The following is a 17,689-nucleotide window of genomic DNA, read 5'->3' on the forward strand; positions in this document are numbered from 1 at the left end:
ATTTGTTTAGAAATGTAATCATATCTAAGCAAACTCATCGAAGCAGAAGCAAATATCCAAATGTTAGTAGGCTATCCTTGCTAGGTCTACACAATGTTGTGATGTTAACCACGTAACTTCATCCGTCTTGGCTGTTGCATCGCGATAACAAATACATTTTTAGTAAAGTAATCAACAGGTTATCTGCCAGTGTTAAGTAGGGAGGGATGGTTAGGTAACAAAAATGTAATGCATGCCCCTACGTTTTTTCTTCTTCTAATAGTTATCATGAAACGAGGAAGGGACATAAAGTCATTTTTTGCCCCAGCAAACAAAAAAGTTAGATAGAGTTTATGATTTTATTCTTTTGAATTATCTCTGCCAAACATCTATCTACTACAAAACTTCAAGCTCCACAGATGTTTTATGGCATCCACTAAACCTCTTTAGATATTTGTAAATTATACAGTGTGATACCTTTCAACGAAAGTTTATTTTATTTTTTACCAACTATGATTTTTCCTTTTGAAAACAAGCAAAGCAAGAAAAAAAAGAAACAAAATCACTCCAATCATTGCACACTTGTGTCGTTCAGACTTTGCAGGTCCAGCTTTGACATGATGATCTAACTAACACTAATATTGTAACTAATATTGTAACTGAAATATGTATGATCCTATGATGAGCGATTGCTTACTTCCCTTTCACTCTTAAAAATTACTGAAAAAAAATGTGTATAAAAAGGTATATGTAGTATATGTTTGTTTAGTGAGCATTCATGCTGTCATTTTTCCTAATGTGAACTATGGTGGAAATGTGCTGTCCTAAATGGACTTGCCCATATATGTTGTAAAGCCTTTTTTTGTACACCTGCTCATCAACTGACAGTGAAGTACACAAAGACACAGACACACACACACACAGACACCTGTAATATTCTTGTTTTCATGTTGTTGCTGATATCCATCAGTGTTGTTCATATTGCTACATTGTGTTGACATGATTGTTGCTTTTAAACGAATGTTAACTTAATGTTTATTGTCTGCATCCTATTGGACTACTGGATTTTAATGTGTAACACGTTTCCCTGTTTATGTGCTTTAGCAATACTGTATGTCAATATGGTCATGCTAGTAAAGCCTCTTTGAATTGAATTTCTTTTCTGATTTGGTTTATTTTACCTAAATGGATACAGGGTAGTGTGTTTTGTTTATAAATCACTCAGAAAGTTTTCTTTCTTAAAACAAAATGTGGAATCAACTGTCCACAGTAGTGGGGCTTCCATAAATAGGAAATGGCACATTGTTGTACCCTTTGTTGTATCCTGGAGTTTTGTTCACATTGAATATGAACCCTGTATTTGTACCCTGTACTTTTTATTTTTATTTTTTTATTTTTTCATTTTTATGGCACTATCTCTCTTGCATCTGCACTCTTGTACAAAATACGTGTTATAATAAATGTCATATGATTTTAAAGTAAAATAAAGTTTATAATCTTTGAATATCATGTGTTGCCAGTTTTTTTTATGTGTGCCCCCCTGATTAAACACTGGCCCCTCCTTGGCCCCCCTAGTAAAATGTGTCTAGAACCGCCACTGACGGGGCATCATCCTCCCGACCTGTCCTCCTGCATCGACTGGCCCAAGCACACGCGCCTCTCAGCTCCTCCTTAGCGAGTCCTCGCTCGCTCGACTTGAGAATAAGGTCGCAGCATTATTATTTCAAGATTATTTCCTTTTCTTTAAGTCCTTTATATTCAGATCCTATGGAAGTTTTTATTTTCACGGCGTTGCTTTGGGCCTTCAGTGGAGGTAAGGAAAATCAGGGATTCATTTGTGAGGCTGCTGATCAATCAATGTATGAGCGTATCCAGTGTTAGATAACGCTTGCGTTAGCCGAGTCCATAGCCTGCCTGTTCTAACAGCCGATAGGCATTTTAGTTATAGTTTTGCTTGGGACATTAGCCAAAACGTGTGATTGTAGGCTATTGATTGCGGTTATGCAGAATGTTTATGTTATTTAGAGCATGTTTAGCTTTTGATAATATAGCCTATAAATAAACCGGAGGGGATAATGGATTGTGCGACAATTCAACCAAAAGGACAAAAGTACAAAAAGGTAAATTGGTAGGATATATCTTCGTGTTTAAGATTTAGGATCAAGATCTACTTATTACAGAATTTGTTTAGAGCGCACCTTGTCCGGTCGTCACTAAATCTGTCGGTAGCCTATCCAGAAAGCGCGTTAGGTAGGCTATGCATTTCCCCTGTGATTGTGTCTACATATTGATTGTTATCGCATGTGTGTGTATTGGAAATAGCCTTATGTAAGAATGAGGTAATAAATAAAGTGTATTTCTACATCACCCAACCTAAATAGGAATTATGTTTTCGCGCACGACAGGTGACGAAAACAGTGCACGTGCGCTCATGTAACTGTTAAACCTATTAATAATGAGCGCGCTTTTACAACCATGTCCTGTTTGAATATGTAAATATTGACCCAATGACCATGGTTTGATGTGAGCAGTTTTGTATCAGTGTCAGGGCCTGTCAGGGAGTGTTATGAGAGTAAAGATGTACGAATGTCATGTTGTGAGAAAGGGAGGGTAGGCTATACATGTATTATATAACAGTGTTGTATGAAAATATAACTGAGCTTAAGGGTAATGCTCTGTGTATAGTGCACGGTGTAGGGGTGTTACAATCACCTATGTGTGTGTGTGTGAACATACAGATCCCAATCTCCTTGCGAATTGCCTTGTGAATACAGAGGGTGAGGGCAGGCCTGCCAAGCCAATTAACATGTGATTGCAGCTTTAAAGGACCTATGTCCCAGTTTAGGAAGAGGCACTCTCCCCCACACAACCGCTGCTAGCACGTGCCTCCATTATCAATAACCAATTGATCCATGCACCACAGGACTGGCTTTATTGATACAGAGAAGAAGGCAGTGCCCTTAATGAGATATGTCAGGGGTTCAGTAACTCAGAGTCGTTTAGCACTTGTGTAAAATTCATTGGACACCCTGTGAGGCTGTGAACTAATAACATGGAGATTTCCACTTCCTTGTTGAGGGAGGATTATAAGATCCTTTCCTGTCCTGTTAGCTGCTTGGCATGTGACTGTCAAGGCCTTAAAAATAGATACTGCTACTTTCAGGCCCAACAATTCAAATACTTTCTTTTTATTTCCTGGCAATGTTCAATCACCTCACTATGTATGTGTTTTTGATTTGATTTGATTTATTAGGATCCCCATTAGCCGACGCCAATGGCGACAGTTAGTCTTACTGGGGACACATGACGAAAAAAGACAAAACACTTTACAATTTACATACATTTAAAAACAAAAACATGTAGTGTGTGTGCATATATCAGTTACACATACATGTCAGTACATACACACAAGATTGTCAAGTAGGTCACATGGGGGAGAGGTGTTGTGCCATGAGGTGTTGCTTTATTTGTTTTTTACATTTACATATTAGTCATTTAGCAGACGCTCTTATCCAGAGCGACTTACAGTTAGTGAGTGCATACAGGTTTGCTGTTCACTTGCGCTATTTGAGATGGAAGGGAGTTCCATGCACTCAGTATAATACTGTACATTTCCTTGAATTTGTTCTGGACCTGGGGACTGTGAAAAGACCCCTGGTGGCATGTCTGGTGGGGTAAGTGTGTGTGTCAGTTCTTTGTGGAAGTTAAACAATTTTGTATTTCCAACACATTAATTTTTCTTTTAAAAACAAGAAGTGATGCAGTTAGTCTTTCCTCAACTCTTAGACAAGAGAGACTGGCATGCATAGTATTAATATTAGCCCTCTGATTACAATGAATAGCAAGATGTGCAGCTCTGTTCTGGGCCAGCTGCAGCTTAACTAGGTCTTTCTTTACAGCACTTGACCATTTGACTTGACAACAATCAAGATAAGATCAAACTAGAGCCTGCAGGACTTGCTTTGTGGAGTGTGGTGTCAAAAAAGCAGAGCATTTCTTTATTATGGACAGACCTCTCATTATCTTTACAACCATTGAATCTATATGTTTTGACTATGATAGTTTACAATCTAAGGTAACACCAAGTAATTTAGTCTCCTCAACTTGTTCAACAGCCACACCATTTATTACCAGATTCAGCTGAGGTCTATAACATAGATTTGTACCAAATACAATGCTTTTAGTTTTAGAGATGTTCAGGACCAGTTTATTACTGGCCACCAGGTGTGAAAGTAGATTTAATTTCTTACCGGTATGGGACACCCAAGTCCGCGCGCACATTTTTTTTAATGGCACAAAAATTACAGGGTAGCATACTCTACTGACACTGACAAACAGATCAATAAAAACGATGTTATCTGATCCATATAATCGGCCTACGAAAAGGGGAGACACAAATACAATATGACGTCCATCTAACCTGGAGGATGAAATTATTGTCCAAAAACAAACAAAAGTGGCAGTGACCCAATGATAAAGACAGTGAATATGCACCTTCACCGGGGATATGGCGGATGTTCTTCGCTGGTGCCAATAAGATAGGCTACTGTTCGCTCAATTAAGTTATTAATGTTGATAACTAATAGACAGATTGGAGTCTTTTCATTGTCATCTCTTTACAGCAATAGCCATTTGGTTTCCAAACAGTTTTTCCACGATTGTATTTCTAAATATTGCGATATGCCTGGCTGGGTCTCTGCTTTTCACTGACAGTCGCAACTCAACAATCATATATTTGGTATTTGCGCGCTGCCCAAATTGCGGGCCCTTCAGACTGTAGGCTATGCAATTTAAAACAATCCACAGCTTTTTTTTTAAAGAAGCTAATGGCCAAATCATGCTTTCTGGTGTAGTAGCCTATTTTGAGTGATAAAAAAAAATCTGTATAGACTAATTAGGATATATAATTTTGGCAATGTAACTACATTTACTTTAGGGAAAGCTTAGCTCCCCAAGTCTTATGGACACAACTAGTCATGATGTTTTCATCTGATTGTCAAACAATCACTTAACAAAGGCGCTCCTGTAGGCAAACCCAAACAGTGCGCTGTGCAACCGCAATTTGATGAATGGAAAGAGACATCAGTTACAAAACACCTACGTGTAGTGTAATGAAATTCTGTGATTGTAATTAGGCCTACACATGTAGCCTGAATTGATGCATCCACTGTTGTCCACGCGCACCTCGGTCTCAGCCACTCATCTGCGCCTTGACAAAACTTAAGTGTTCTGCTCAAACCCACAGCACAATTTGGAGAGTACACCACCCGGTTTCCATTTAATTCGCTAATCTTTCATGCGGGCTGACATGCAATAATGTTAAATAATGGTGTAATAGCCTATAGTTTTTTAGTCATGTTGTATTAATTGTGATAGGCTCACGTTTTACCGGTAGGCGTACCCTCACTATTTATTTTACCTGGATGCAGTACCGGACCGTTTCGCCTTACTTTCACCACAGCCGGCCACCCATTCCAAAACTGACTGCAAGTCTTTGTTAAGGGTTTCAGTGACTTCATTAGCTGTGGTTGATGACGTGTATATGGTTGAATCATCAGCCTACATGGACACAAATGCTTTGTTTAATGCCAGTGGCAGGTCATTGGTAAAAATAGAAAAGAGTAGAGGGCCTACACCACACTTTACATGTTTGACATTAGAGAAGCTTCCATTAAAGAAAACCCTATGAATTCTATTAGATAGATAGCTCTGAATCCAAGATATGGCAGAGGTGGAAAAGCCATAACACATACGTTTTTTCAGCAACCGGTTACGGTCAATAATACACTATATATACAAAAGGATGTGGACACCCCTTCAAATGAGTGGATTCAGCTATTTCAGCCACTATTTCAGTGTGTAAAATCGAGGTGGCAGTAGAATGGCCTTACTGAAGAGCTCAGTGACTTTCAACTTTGTAACCATACCAAACGTAACATATCATACTAATTTGAGAGTCCTGGATTATGTTATGTCTAGTATATGAGACAGGGCTGGGCAGCAAGCTGATATGTCTGCTGTTGGAACCAGTAAAGGCAGGTTTACCACTCTTGTGGCTTTCCTCAGGTCTGCTGTTGGAACCAGTAAAGGCAGGTTTACCACTCTTGTGGCTTCCCTCCGGGCCTGAGGACAAACACTTTCCTCTAGGCTCAGATTAAAGATATGACGGATAGGAGTCGCTATAGAGTCAGCTACCATCCTCAGTAGCTTTCCATCTATATAAGTTGTCAATGCCAGGAGGATTGTCATTATTGCTTGATAACAATAATTTTTCCACCTTTCCCACACTAACTTTACAAAATTCAAACTAACAATGCTTTTCTTTCATTATTAGTTTTTTTTTATGCATGAATACGATGGCTCACTGTTGCTTTGTTGGCATTTCCTGCCTACGTTTGCCCACTTTGCCAATGAAATAATCATTAAAATAATTGGCAACATCAAATGGTTTTGTGATGAATAAGCAATCTGATTCGATGAAAGATTGAGTTGGATTTGTCTTTCTGCCCATAATTTCAGTTAAAGTACTCCAAAGTTTTTTTCCAACATTCTTTATATAATTTATCTTGGCTTCATAATACAGTTTCTTCTTCTTTTTGTTGAGTTTAGTCAGATCATTTCTCAATTTGCAGTAAGTCAGCCAGTCAGATGTGAAGCCAGACGTATTTGCCACTCATTTTGCACCAACTCTTTCAACCATACAGTTTTTCAATTCCTCATCAAACCATGGAGCCTTAACAGTTCTAACAGTCAATTTCTTAACAGGTTCACATTTATCAATAATTGGAAGAATCGATTTCATAAATTCATAAAGTACAGCGTCTGGATGCTCCTTATTAATCACATCAGACCAACAAATATGTTTAACATTATCCACATAAGAGTCACAGCAAAATCTTTTGTATGATCTCTTACAGTTTTTTACAATCACTTTGGCACTAATTTCAGAACCTTGACGTCATTTTTCAAAACTCTAGACACAAAACTCACAACCAATGATCAAAATGCAAATTTTTCAAAACTCTAACACTTTTTTCAATTGCTTGGATACAATACACATAAAACTAAGATCATTTGTTCATTTAACAAAAATCACCTGTTCAATATGACACAACTTAAAATCAAAGTACTACTATTTCAAAAGGCAATTCACACATTACATTTCAGATGAGTGTCTATTCATTTCATTACAATTATCCAACTATCAATTGATACAACTGCTCAAAAATGATAAGTAACTGTTGCATTGCTCTTAATGCATAGTTGTATGGAAACAGACAAACAATATTCCATGTTTAGATCATGAAAGTTTCAAAGTAACGAGATTCATTGTCACCAATTAGCGTGGAGCATGAACCAATTAGACTACATTATCTATGGATGTAATATTTCATCATCATTCTTTATCAGACACCGTTTCTATGGTCTCCTTGTAACCTTCCTTGATGAGCTCGATCAGGTCTGTAGAGCTGATGGCGTGACCTATGTCATTGTGTGGGATAATGTCAGGTTCCACCATGCTCATATGGTGCAAGCATGGTTTCAGGCCCATGCACAATTTACCACCCTGTATTTACCCCATACTCTCCTTTCCTTAACCTGATTGAGGAATTTTTCTCCACATGGAGATGGAAGGTTTATGATAGGCGCCCTCATGAAAAAGTCACTCTTCTCCAGGCCATGGATGACGCATGCAATGACATCACGGCAGACCAGTGTCAGGCCTGGATTCGCCATGGCCAAAGGTTTTTTCCAAGATGTTTGGCTAATGAAAACATCCATTGTGATGTAGATGAGAACCTGTGGCCAAATCCACAAGACAGAGTTGATGAAAATGTAGAAGTACAGTAATCACTCCTATGTTTTGCTTTTTACAGTACAAGCAAGCAAGTTGAGGAACACTGCATTTGATGTTTTACAGTACTGTATTGTTTTTCATCAATATATTTCAGATTTTGTTCAATGATTCCACTGTGTCTGTAGTATTCTCTCTACTACTGCAGTACTTTTACAGGGATGTATTTACATGTAGTACCATAATGAAACATGTATCACCTATTTTGTACTACAATATTTAATGATTGTACGAACAATGACACAGTGAAACTATCGGTTGCTTGTGTGTGGGTGATCTAAATTAACGTTTCATTGGTATTTCACAATAAATTAGTTTTTTGAACCAGTGCAAGATTTCTTTAAAGATATGAATGCACAATGCAATGTTTTGAACATTGGACAGCCTGTGTTACAAGTGATGACCGTTTTGAGTTTTGTGTCTAGAGTTTTGAAAAATGACGTCAAGGTTCTGAAATTAGTGCCAAAGTGATTGTAAAAAACTGTATACACAATTTTAGGCCCAGCTGTTGGAACTTTGGCTTTCCTGGATATAGCCACTACAGTGGGGGAAAAAAGTATTTAGTCAGCCACCAATTGTGCAAGTTCTCCCACTTAAAAAGATGAGAGAGGCCTGTAATTTTCATAATAGGTACACGTCAACTATGACAGACAAAATGAGAAAAAAAATCCAGAAAATCACATTGTAGGATTTTTTATGAATTTATTTGCAAATTATAGTGGAAAATAAGTATTTGGTCAATAACAAAAGTTTCTCAATACTTTGTTATACACCCTTTGTTGGCAATGACACAGGTCAAACGTTTTCTGTAAGTCTTCACAAGGTTTTCACACACTGTTGCTGGTATTTTGGCCCATTCCTCCATGCAGATCTCCTCTAGAGCAGTGATGTTTTGGGGCTGTCGCTGGGCAACACAGACTTTCAACTCCCTCCAAAGATTTTCTATGGGGTTGAGATCTGGAGACTGGCTAGGCCACTCCAGGACCTTGAAATGCTTCTTACGAAGCCACTCCTTCGTTGCCCGGGTGGTGTGTTTGGGATTATTGTCATGCTGAAAGACCCAGCCACGTTTCATCTTCAATGCCCTTGCTGATGGAAGGAGGTTTTCACTCAAAATCTCACAAAACATGGCCCCATTCATTCTTTCCTTTACACGGATCAGTCGTCCTGGTCCCTTTGCAGAAAAACAGCCCCAAAGCATGATGTTTCCACCCCCATGCTTCACAATAGGTATGGTGTTCTTTGGATGCAACTCAGCATTCTTTGTCCTCCAAAAAAAATATATATATTTTGGTTTCATCTGACCATATGACATTCTTCCAATCCTCTTCTGGATCATCCAAATGCACGCTAGCAAACTTCAGACGGGCCTGGACATGTACTGGCTTAAGCAGGGGGACACGTCTGGCACTGCAGGATTTGAGTCCCTGGCGGCGTAGTGTGTTACTGATGGTAGGCTTTGTTACTTTGGTCCCAGCTCTCTGCAGGTCATTCACTAGGTCCCCCCGTGTGGTTCTGGGATTTTTGCTCACCGTTCTTGTGATCGTTTTGACCCCACGGGGTGAGATCTTGCGTGTAGCCCCAGATCGAGGGAGATTATCAGTGGTCTTGTATGTCTTCCATTTCCTAATAATTGCTCCCACAGTTGATTTCTTCAAACCAAGCTGCTTACCTATTGCAGATTCAGTCTTCCCAGACTGGTGCAGGTCTACAATTTTGTTTCTGTTGTCCTTTGACAGCTCTTTGGTCTTGGCCATAGTGGAGTTTGGAGTGTGACTGTTTGAGGTTGTGGACAGGTGTCTTTTATGCTGATAACAAGTTCAAACAGGTGCCATTAATACAGGTAACGAGTGGAGGACAGAGGAGCCTCTTAAAGAAGAAGTTACAGGTCTGTGAGAGCCAGAAATCTTGCTTGTTTGTAGGTGACCAAATACTTATTTTCCACCATAATTTGCAAATAAATTCATAAAAAATCCTACAATGTGATTTTCTGGAGAAAAAAAATCTCTGTTTGTCTGTCATAGTTGACGTGTACCTATGATGAAAATGACAGGCCTCTCTCATCTTTTTAAGTGGGAGAACTTGCACAATTGGTGGCTGACTAAATACTTTTTTTCCCCACTGTATATTGTGATCACTGCATCCAATGGGTATGGATACAGCTTTAGAACAAAGTTCTACAGTATTAGCAAAAATGTGATCAATACATGTGGATGGTCTTGTTCCTGTAGTGTTTGTAACACCCTGGTAGGTTGATTAATAACCTGCACCAGATTGCAGGCACTGGTTACTGTAAGAGTGGACAGCTTGATGAAAACCAGTCAATATTCAGGTCCCCAAGAAAGTAGATCTCTCTGTTTACATCACATACACTATCAAGCATTTCACACACATGTTTTAGATACTGACTGTTAGCACTTGGTGGCCTATAGCAACACCCCAAAAGAATAGGCTTTAGATGAGGCAGGTGATCCTGCAACCACAACACTTCAATAACACTTGAAATGAGATCTGGGATACAGGGATATGGCTCTGAATATATACAGCAACACCTCCCCCATAAGCATTCCTGTCTCTTCTATAGATGTTATATCTTCATATTGCTACTGCTGTATCATCAAAGGAATTATCTAATTGAGTCTCAGAAATGACTAATACAGTATATGAATGTTATCTGATGTTAGCAAGTTATTGATTTCATGAACCTTATTTCTAAGGCTACATATATTAATGTGGGCTATTGTCAGCCCTTTCCTGGGTAGCTTATCAGAGATAGACATAATATGTAAAAGAGCAAACAAAGCAAGAGAAAAAAAAAACATTCAAGGACCATTAATCAGTTGGTGTGTTACTGTTGGCACAATATGCAGTTATTTGGAAATACTCCATTCTCTCTCTCTTTCTCGCTCTAGTGGGATGCCTGCCTCTATCCTCATCTCTACAGGTCAGAGACAAAGCATTTTTGTTTTCTCTATGATGTTTTTATGAGTGTATTATAACACTGCTAACATATTGTGTGTAATTGATATTGATATTTATACTGTAATAGTATACTGCTAAATGACTGTGTCCAACTGTCCTCTGTGTTTGTGTGTGTGTATGTTTGTGTGTGTGTTTGTGTGTTTGTGTGTTTGTGTGTGTGTGTGTGTGTGTGTGTGTGTGTGTGTGTGTGTGTGTGTGTGTGTGTGTGTGTGTGTGTGTTTGTGTGTGTGTGTGTGTGTGTTTGTGTGTGTGTGTGTGTTTGTGTGTGTGTGTTTGTGTGTGTGTGTTTGTGTGTTTGTGTGTGTGTTTGTGTGTGTGTGTGTGTGTGTGTGTGTGTGTGTGTGTGTGTGTGTGTGTGTGTGTGTGTGTGTGTGTGTGTGTGTGTGTGTGTGTGTGTGTGTGTGTGTGTGTGTGTGTGTGTGTGTGTGTGTGTGTGTGTGTGTGTGTGTGTGTGTGTGTGTGTGTGTGTGTGTGTGTGTGTGTGTGTGTGTGTGTGTGTGTGTGTGTGTGTGTGTGTGTGTGTGTGTGTGTGTGTGTGTGTGTGTGTGTGTGTGTGTGTGTGTGTGTGTGTGTGTGTGTGTGTGTGTGTGTGTGTGTGTGTGTGTGTGTGTGTGTGTGTGTGTGTGTGTGTGTGTGTGTGTGTGTGTACCCTCAGGTTGCTGACTGTATTCAGGACTCTCTAAAAAGTAATGGTGGTGTGCAACATCCTGTCTGTGACAAACGGAAAACAGGTGACAACTCCTATCTTATCTCTTATCTGACATAACCTCCCTCAGCTGCACAAACGCAGTAGGCCACACAGTGTACTTTTTCAACTGTATTCACTATGTAATTGTAATGCGTCAACATTGAGATTTAGTTAATCATGATGATGGAATCATGACATTGATTACTATACGTGAGGAATAACCTTTGTTTGAACTTACTACATTTGACTATAATGCTGTTCATTATTTAATCAATTTAATCAATTTTCCATTACAAATATTCATGGAAACACCTGTCACTCAGGCAGATACAGTGGGGGAAAAAAGTATTTAGTCAGCCACCAATTGTGCAAGTTCTCCCACTTAAAAAGATGAGAGAGGCCTGTAATTTTCATCATAGGTACACGTCAACTATGACAGACAAAATGAGATTTTTTTTCCAGAAAATCAAATTGTAGGATTTTTAATGAAATTATTTGCAAATTATAGTGGAAAATAAGTATTTGGTCAATAACAAAAGTTTCTCAATACTTTGTTATATACCCTTTGTTGGCAATGACACAGGTCAAACGTTTTCTGTAAGTCTTCACAAGGTTTTCATACACTGTTGCTGGTATTTTGGCCCATTCCTCCATGCAGATCTCCTCTAGAGCAGTGATGTTTTGGGGCTGTCGCTGGGCAACACGGACTTTCAACTCCCTCCAAAGATTTTCTATGGGGTTGAGATCTGGAGACTGGCTAGGCCACTCCAGGACCTTGAAATGCTTCTTACGAAGCCACTCCTTCGTTGCCCGGGCGGTGTGTTTGGGATCATTGTCATGCTGAAAGACCCAGCCACGTTTCATCTTCAATGCCCTTGCTGATGGAAGGAGGTTTTCACTCAAAATCTCACGATACATGGCCCCATTCATTCTTTCCTTTACACGGATCAGTCGTCCTGGTCCCTTTGCAGAAAAACAGCCCCAAAGCATGATGTTTCCACCCCCATGCTTCACAGTAGGTATGGTGTTCTTTGGATGCAACTCAGCATTCTTTGTCCTCCAAACACGACGAGTTGAGTTTTTACCAAAAAGTTATATTTTGGTTTCATCTGACCATATGACATTCTCCCAATCCTCTTCTGGATCATCCAAATGCACGCTAGCAAACTTCAGACGGGCCTGGACATGTACTGGCTTAAGCAGGGGGACAGGTCTGGCACTGCAGGATTTGAGTCCCTGGCGGCGTAGTATGTTACTGATGGTAGGCTTTGCTATTTTGGTCCCAGCTCTCTGCAGGTCATTCACTAGGTCCCCCCGTGTGGTTCTGGGATTTTTGCTCACCATTCTTGTGATCATTTTGACCCCACGGGGTGAGATCTTGCGTGGAGCCCCAGATTGAGGGAGATTATCAGTGGTCTTGTATGTCTTCCATTTCCTAATAATTGCTCCCACAGTTGATTTCTTCAAACCAAGCTGCTTACCTATTGCAGATTCAGTCTTCCCAGACTGGTGCAGGTCTACAATTTTGTTTCTGGTGTCCTTTGACAGCTCTTTGGTCTTGGCCATAGTGGAGTTTGGAGTGTGACTGTTTGAGGTTGTGGACAGTTGTCTTTTATGCTGATAACAAGTTCAAACAGGTGCCATTAATACAGGTAACGAGTGGAGGACAGAGGAGCCTCTTAAAGAAGAAGTTACAGGTCTGTGAGAGCCAGAAATCTTGCTTGTTTGTAGGTGACCAAATACTTATTTTCCACCATAATTTGCAAATAAATTCATAAAAAATCCTACAATGTGATTTTCTGGAGATTTTTTTTCTTCAGTTTGTCTGTCATAGTTGACGTGTACCTATGATGAAAATGACAGGCCTCTCTCATCTTTTTAAGTGGGAGAACTTGCACAATTGGTGGCTGACTAAATACTTTTTTCCCCCACTGTAGGTATGATTATGTGTATGTTGATAAGATGGACATGGTCAGTGTTGAGCAACCAGTGTTGTGTTGTGCAGATGATGCTGTCCACAGGCACCAGGGTCTCCTGAGGGAGCTGCAGGAGCTGGCCCAGAAGGGTCAGTCTGACTACGGTTATTAACTAATACTTTACTAGTGAAGTACCCAGGGACGGACTGGGATCAGAAATTGGTCTGGGTATTTCTAACACACCTGTACATTTTTCCCTTGAAAATCATTTTGCGCAAAACACCCAATTTAGACAAGCCCACAGGGCTACAAATGGACCAGCCCATCTGGCATTTGACAGTCCATCCCTGGAAGTAGCCCTGCCTATGGCATCATCACCACAGTAATATGGAATATCAAAACATACTGACTTATTAAGAGAAGCAGTCTAATTGTTGCAATATCATTGCTGTGCTATGTTGGTTTTAGAGTCAGGTAATTATACATGTAAATCACATGTAAATCAAGATAAATTCTTCATAAACATGTTTTGTTGAACTTGCTTTAAATTGTACAGTAACTAACTACAGTTGAAGTCAGAAGTTTACATACACTTAGGTTGGAGTCATTAAAACTCGTTTTTCAACCACTCCACACATTTCTTGTTAACAAACTATAGTTTTGGCAAGTCGGTTAGGACATCTACTTTGTGACACAAGTAATTTTTCTAACAATTGTTTACAGACAGATTATTTCACTTATAATTCACTGTATCACAATTCCAGTGGGTCAGAAGTTTACATACACTAAGTTGACTGTGCCTTTAAACAGCTTGGAAAATTCCAGAAAATTATGTCATGGCTTTAGAAGCTTCTGATAGGCTAATTGACATCATTTGAGTCAATTGGATGTGTGCCTGTGGATGTATCTCAAGGCCTACCTTCAAACTCAGTGCCTCTTTGCTTGACATCATGGGAAAATCTAAAGAAATCAGCCAAGACCTCAGAAAAAACATTGCAGATCTCCACAAGTCTGGTTCATCCTTGGGAGCAATTTCCAAATGCCTGAAGGTACCACCTTCATCTGTACAAACAATAGTACGCAATTATAAACACCATGGGACCACGCAGCCATCATACTTCTCAGGAAGGAGTCGCGTTCTGTCTCCTAGGGATGAATGTACTTTGGTGCAAAAAGTGCAAATCAATCCCAGAACAACAGCAAAGGAACTTGTGAAGATGCTGGAGGAAACAGGTACAAAAGTATCTATATCCACAGTAAAACTAGTCCTATATCGACATAACCTGAAAGGCCGCTCAGTAAGGAAGAAGCCACTGCTCCAAAACCACCATAAAAAAGCCAGACTACGGTTTGCAACTGCACATGGGGACAAAGATCGTACTTTTTGGAGAAATGTCCTCTGGTCTGATGAAACAAAAATAGAACTGTTTGGCCATAATGACCATCGTTAAGTTTGGAGGAAAAAGGGGGACGCTTGCAAGCTAAAGAACACCATCCCAACCGTAAAGCACGGGGGTGGCAGCATCATGCTGTGGGGGTGCTTTGCTGCAGGAGGGACTGGTGCACACAAAATAGATGGCATCATGAGGAAGGATAATTATGTGGATATATTGAAGCAACAGCTCAAGACATCAGTTAGGAAGTTAAAGCTTGGCCGCAAATGGGTCTTCCAAATCGACAATGACCCCAAGCATACTTACAAAGTTGTGGCAAAATGGCTTAAGGACAACAAAGTCAAGGTATTGGAGTGGCCATCACAAAGCCCTGACCTCAATCCTATAGAACATTTGTGGCCAGAACTGAAAAAGTGTGTGCGAGCAAGGAGACCTACAAACCTGACTCAGTTACACCAGCTCTGTCAGGAGGAATGGGCCAAAACTCAACCAACTTATTGTGGGAAGCTTGTGGAAGGCTACCCGAAACGTTTGACCCAAGTTAAACAATTTAAAGGCAATGCTGCCAAATACTAATTGAGTGTATGTAAACTTCTGACCCACTGGGAATGTGATGAAATAAATAAAATCTGAAATAAATCATTCTCTCTACTATTATTCTGACATTTCACATTCTTAAAATAAAGTGGTGATCCTAACTGACCCAAGACAGGGAATTTTTACTAGGATTAAATGTCAGGAATTGTGAAAAACTGAGTTTAAATGTATTTGGCTGAGGTGTATGTAAACTTCCGACTTCAACTGTACCTCAATTTATTTTATTCTTACAGAGAGCGAAAGAGAGAGAGAGTATGGGAAGGAGAAAGAGCGATATGAGGAGAACCAGGCTGAGGGAGAGAGGGACCGAGAGGGGAGGGAGGGGGAGCGGAATGATGACCAGAAGGAGACTGAGGAAGAAGAACTTAGAAAGAAAGAGACGAAGGCAGAAGAGGTAGAGGAGGAGGAGAAAGTGGAGATGAAGGACAGAATGAATGAGGAGATGAGGGAAGAGCCCAGACTGGAGGAGGAAAGGGGGGATGAGGAAGAGCGCACCAAAGAGCTGGAGGAGCTCCTCGCGAAGGAGATAAGGAAGATAGGAAAGGAAGAAAAAGAGGACAGGGAGCTTGAGGAGCTGAAGAAGAAAAGGTACGAGTCGGTGAAGGAGAAAAGGTACGAGTTGGTGAAGGAGAAAAGGTACGAGTCGGTGAATGAGAAAGAGCTCCAGAGAGGGTCAGAAGCGGAGGAGGAGAGGAAGAAGGATGAGGAGGAGCAGAAAAATGGAGAGAGAGAGCGGCTAGACATTTTTGAGAACGAAGAGAGGAAACGCAGCGAGGAGAGGAAGAACAACGAGGTGGAGCTGCTGGTGGAGAAAGAGAAGGTGGAGCGGGAGCTCAAGGAGCTGCTGGAGGAACAGGACAGCAAGAAGAACGTGGAGAAAGAGAAAGAGAGGGAGGAAAAGCAGGAGGAACTGGAGGAGCTCCTCAAAAAGATGAAACGCGTGCAAGAGGAAGAGGAGCAAGAAGAGGAGGAGAGGAAGAGCGAGAATACCGGGGATGAGGCGAAAGTGGACAAAGAGAGCGAGAAGGAGGGAGCGATTCGCAAGGAATTGGAGAAGGTGAAAGAGGGAGAGAGTGAGGAGGTTAAGGAGCCTCAGCAGAAGAGAGTGATGGAGAAAGCGAGTGATGAGTCGACCCGTCAGTTTGAAAAGGAGAGGAACAGGGATGATGATGATGACGATGATGAAGAAGCAGATGAGGAAGATGAGGATGAAAACAATGAGGATTGGGAAGAGGAAGAGGAAGAGGAAGAGGAAGAGGAGGATGAGGACAAAAAGGAGGATGTTGAGGAGGATGAAGGAGAGGTAAGTGGGCGAGAGTCAACATGATTTAGATTGACTATGTCTCTTTCTCTGTGTGTGTGTGTGTGTGTGTGTGTGTGTGTGTGTGTGTGTGTGTGTGTGTGTGTGTGTGTGTGTGTGTGTGTGCGCGCGCACCTAACACACGGTCTGACCTGTTCTGTGTGCCTACAGGAGCTTCTGGAGATTGAGGCAGAGCTGCGAAAAGTAGCTGCAGAGCTTCGGGAGCTTCACAGGGGTCGTTAAGTTCTAAATTACACACACACACACACACACACACACACACACACACACACAACACAACACAAGACAGACAGATAACGACACAGTGCAGCTCTCTCTCTCTCATGCTATCACACACAGAAACACACAGCTAACATACTTAGTAACATGGTATAATCATAATGCTTTTGATGGGATGTACTTCTGTAAGTAGTTGCATTTTAGTACAAACATACATGTACACTTTTCCCCATACCCTAACTCTCATAATGCATTCAGAGATTACAAGCTCTTTAGATGTCAGTCTTTCTGTGTGCTGCCATTATCAGAGATTGTTTAGTAGGCAAGATGTACAACCTTGCCCATGTAAAGCTATAGTTAGTCTACATCTCATAATACAAGGTGGGGAAAAGCTCTCCTTTACGATATGTTTCGTGTATATATTTTGTGCAATAATTAAAAATCAATGTGTGAGATTTGTTACGGTCATTGAGACTTTTAATGTAAGCAATGAATCACAGTTATTTATAATATTGACATTTTGATTTCTATGATTGTTTTCCATGTGTATGTCAACAAAATGTGAGGATTGTGCTATCTGGCTAATGCACTGTTAATATCAGACTGTTAATGAAGAACTGAGGTGACACTCAGGGAGAATCTCAATTGCGAACTCCTCACGTCCTCTCGCCTCGCCTTCTTCTCAAAACCCATTGGAGGAGAAGACCAGAGGGGAAGGACGTTTTGCTTTCTCATCCA

General features: G+C 40.5%; 1 protein-coding gene across 1 annotated transcript; it reads left to right on the forward strand.

Annotated features, from left to right (window-relative positions):
* Window positions 1–1,587: 1,587 nt before the first annotated feature.
* Window positions 1,588–17,024, forward strand: LOC121567509 (golgin subfamily A member 6-like protein 22). Its single transcript, XM_041877603.2, has 6 exons — window positions 1,588–1,792; window positions 10,747–10,778; window positions 11,472–11,547; window positions 13,510–13,569; window positions 15,645–16,714; window positions 16,883–17,024. The coding sequence occupies exons 1-6, from the start codon at window positions 1,747–1,749 to the stop codon at window positions 16,952–16,954; spliced, it is 1,356 nt and encodes a 451-aa protein (XP_041733537.1). The 5' UTR covers window positions 1,588–1,746; the 3' UTR covers window positions 16,955–17,024.
* Window positions 17,025–17,689: the final 665 nt, after the last annotated feature.

This window comes from Coregonus clupeaformis, chromosome 6 (assembly GCF_020615455.1).
Source record: "Coregonus clupeaformis isolate EN_2021a chromosome 6, ASM2061545v1, whole genome shotgun sequence".
Classification (NCBI taxonomy): domain Eukaryota; kingdom Metazoa; phylum Chordata; class Actinopteri; order Salmoniformes; family Salmonidae; genus Coregonus; species Coregonus clupeaformis.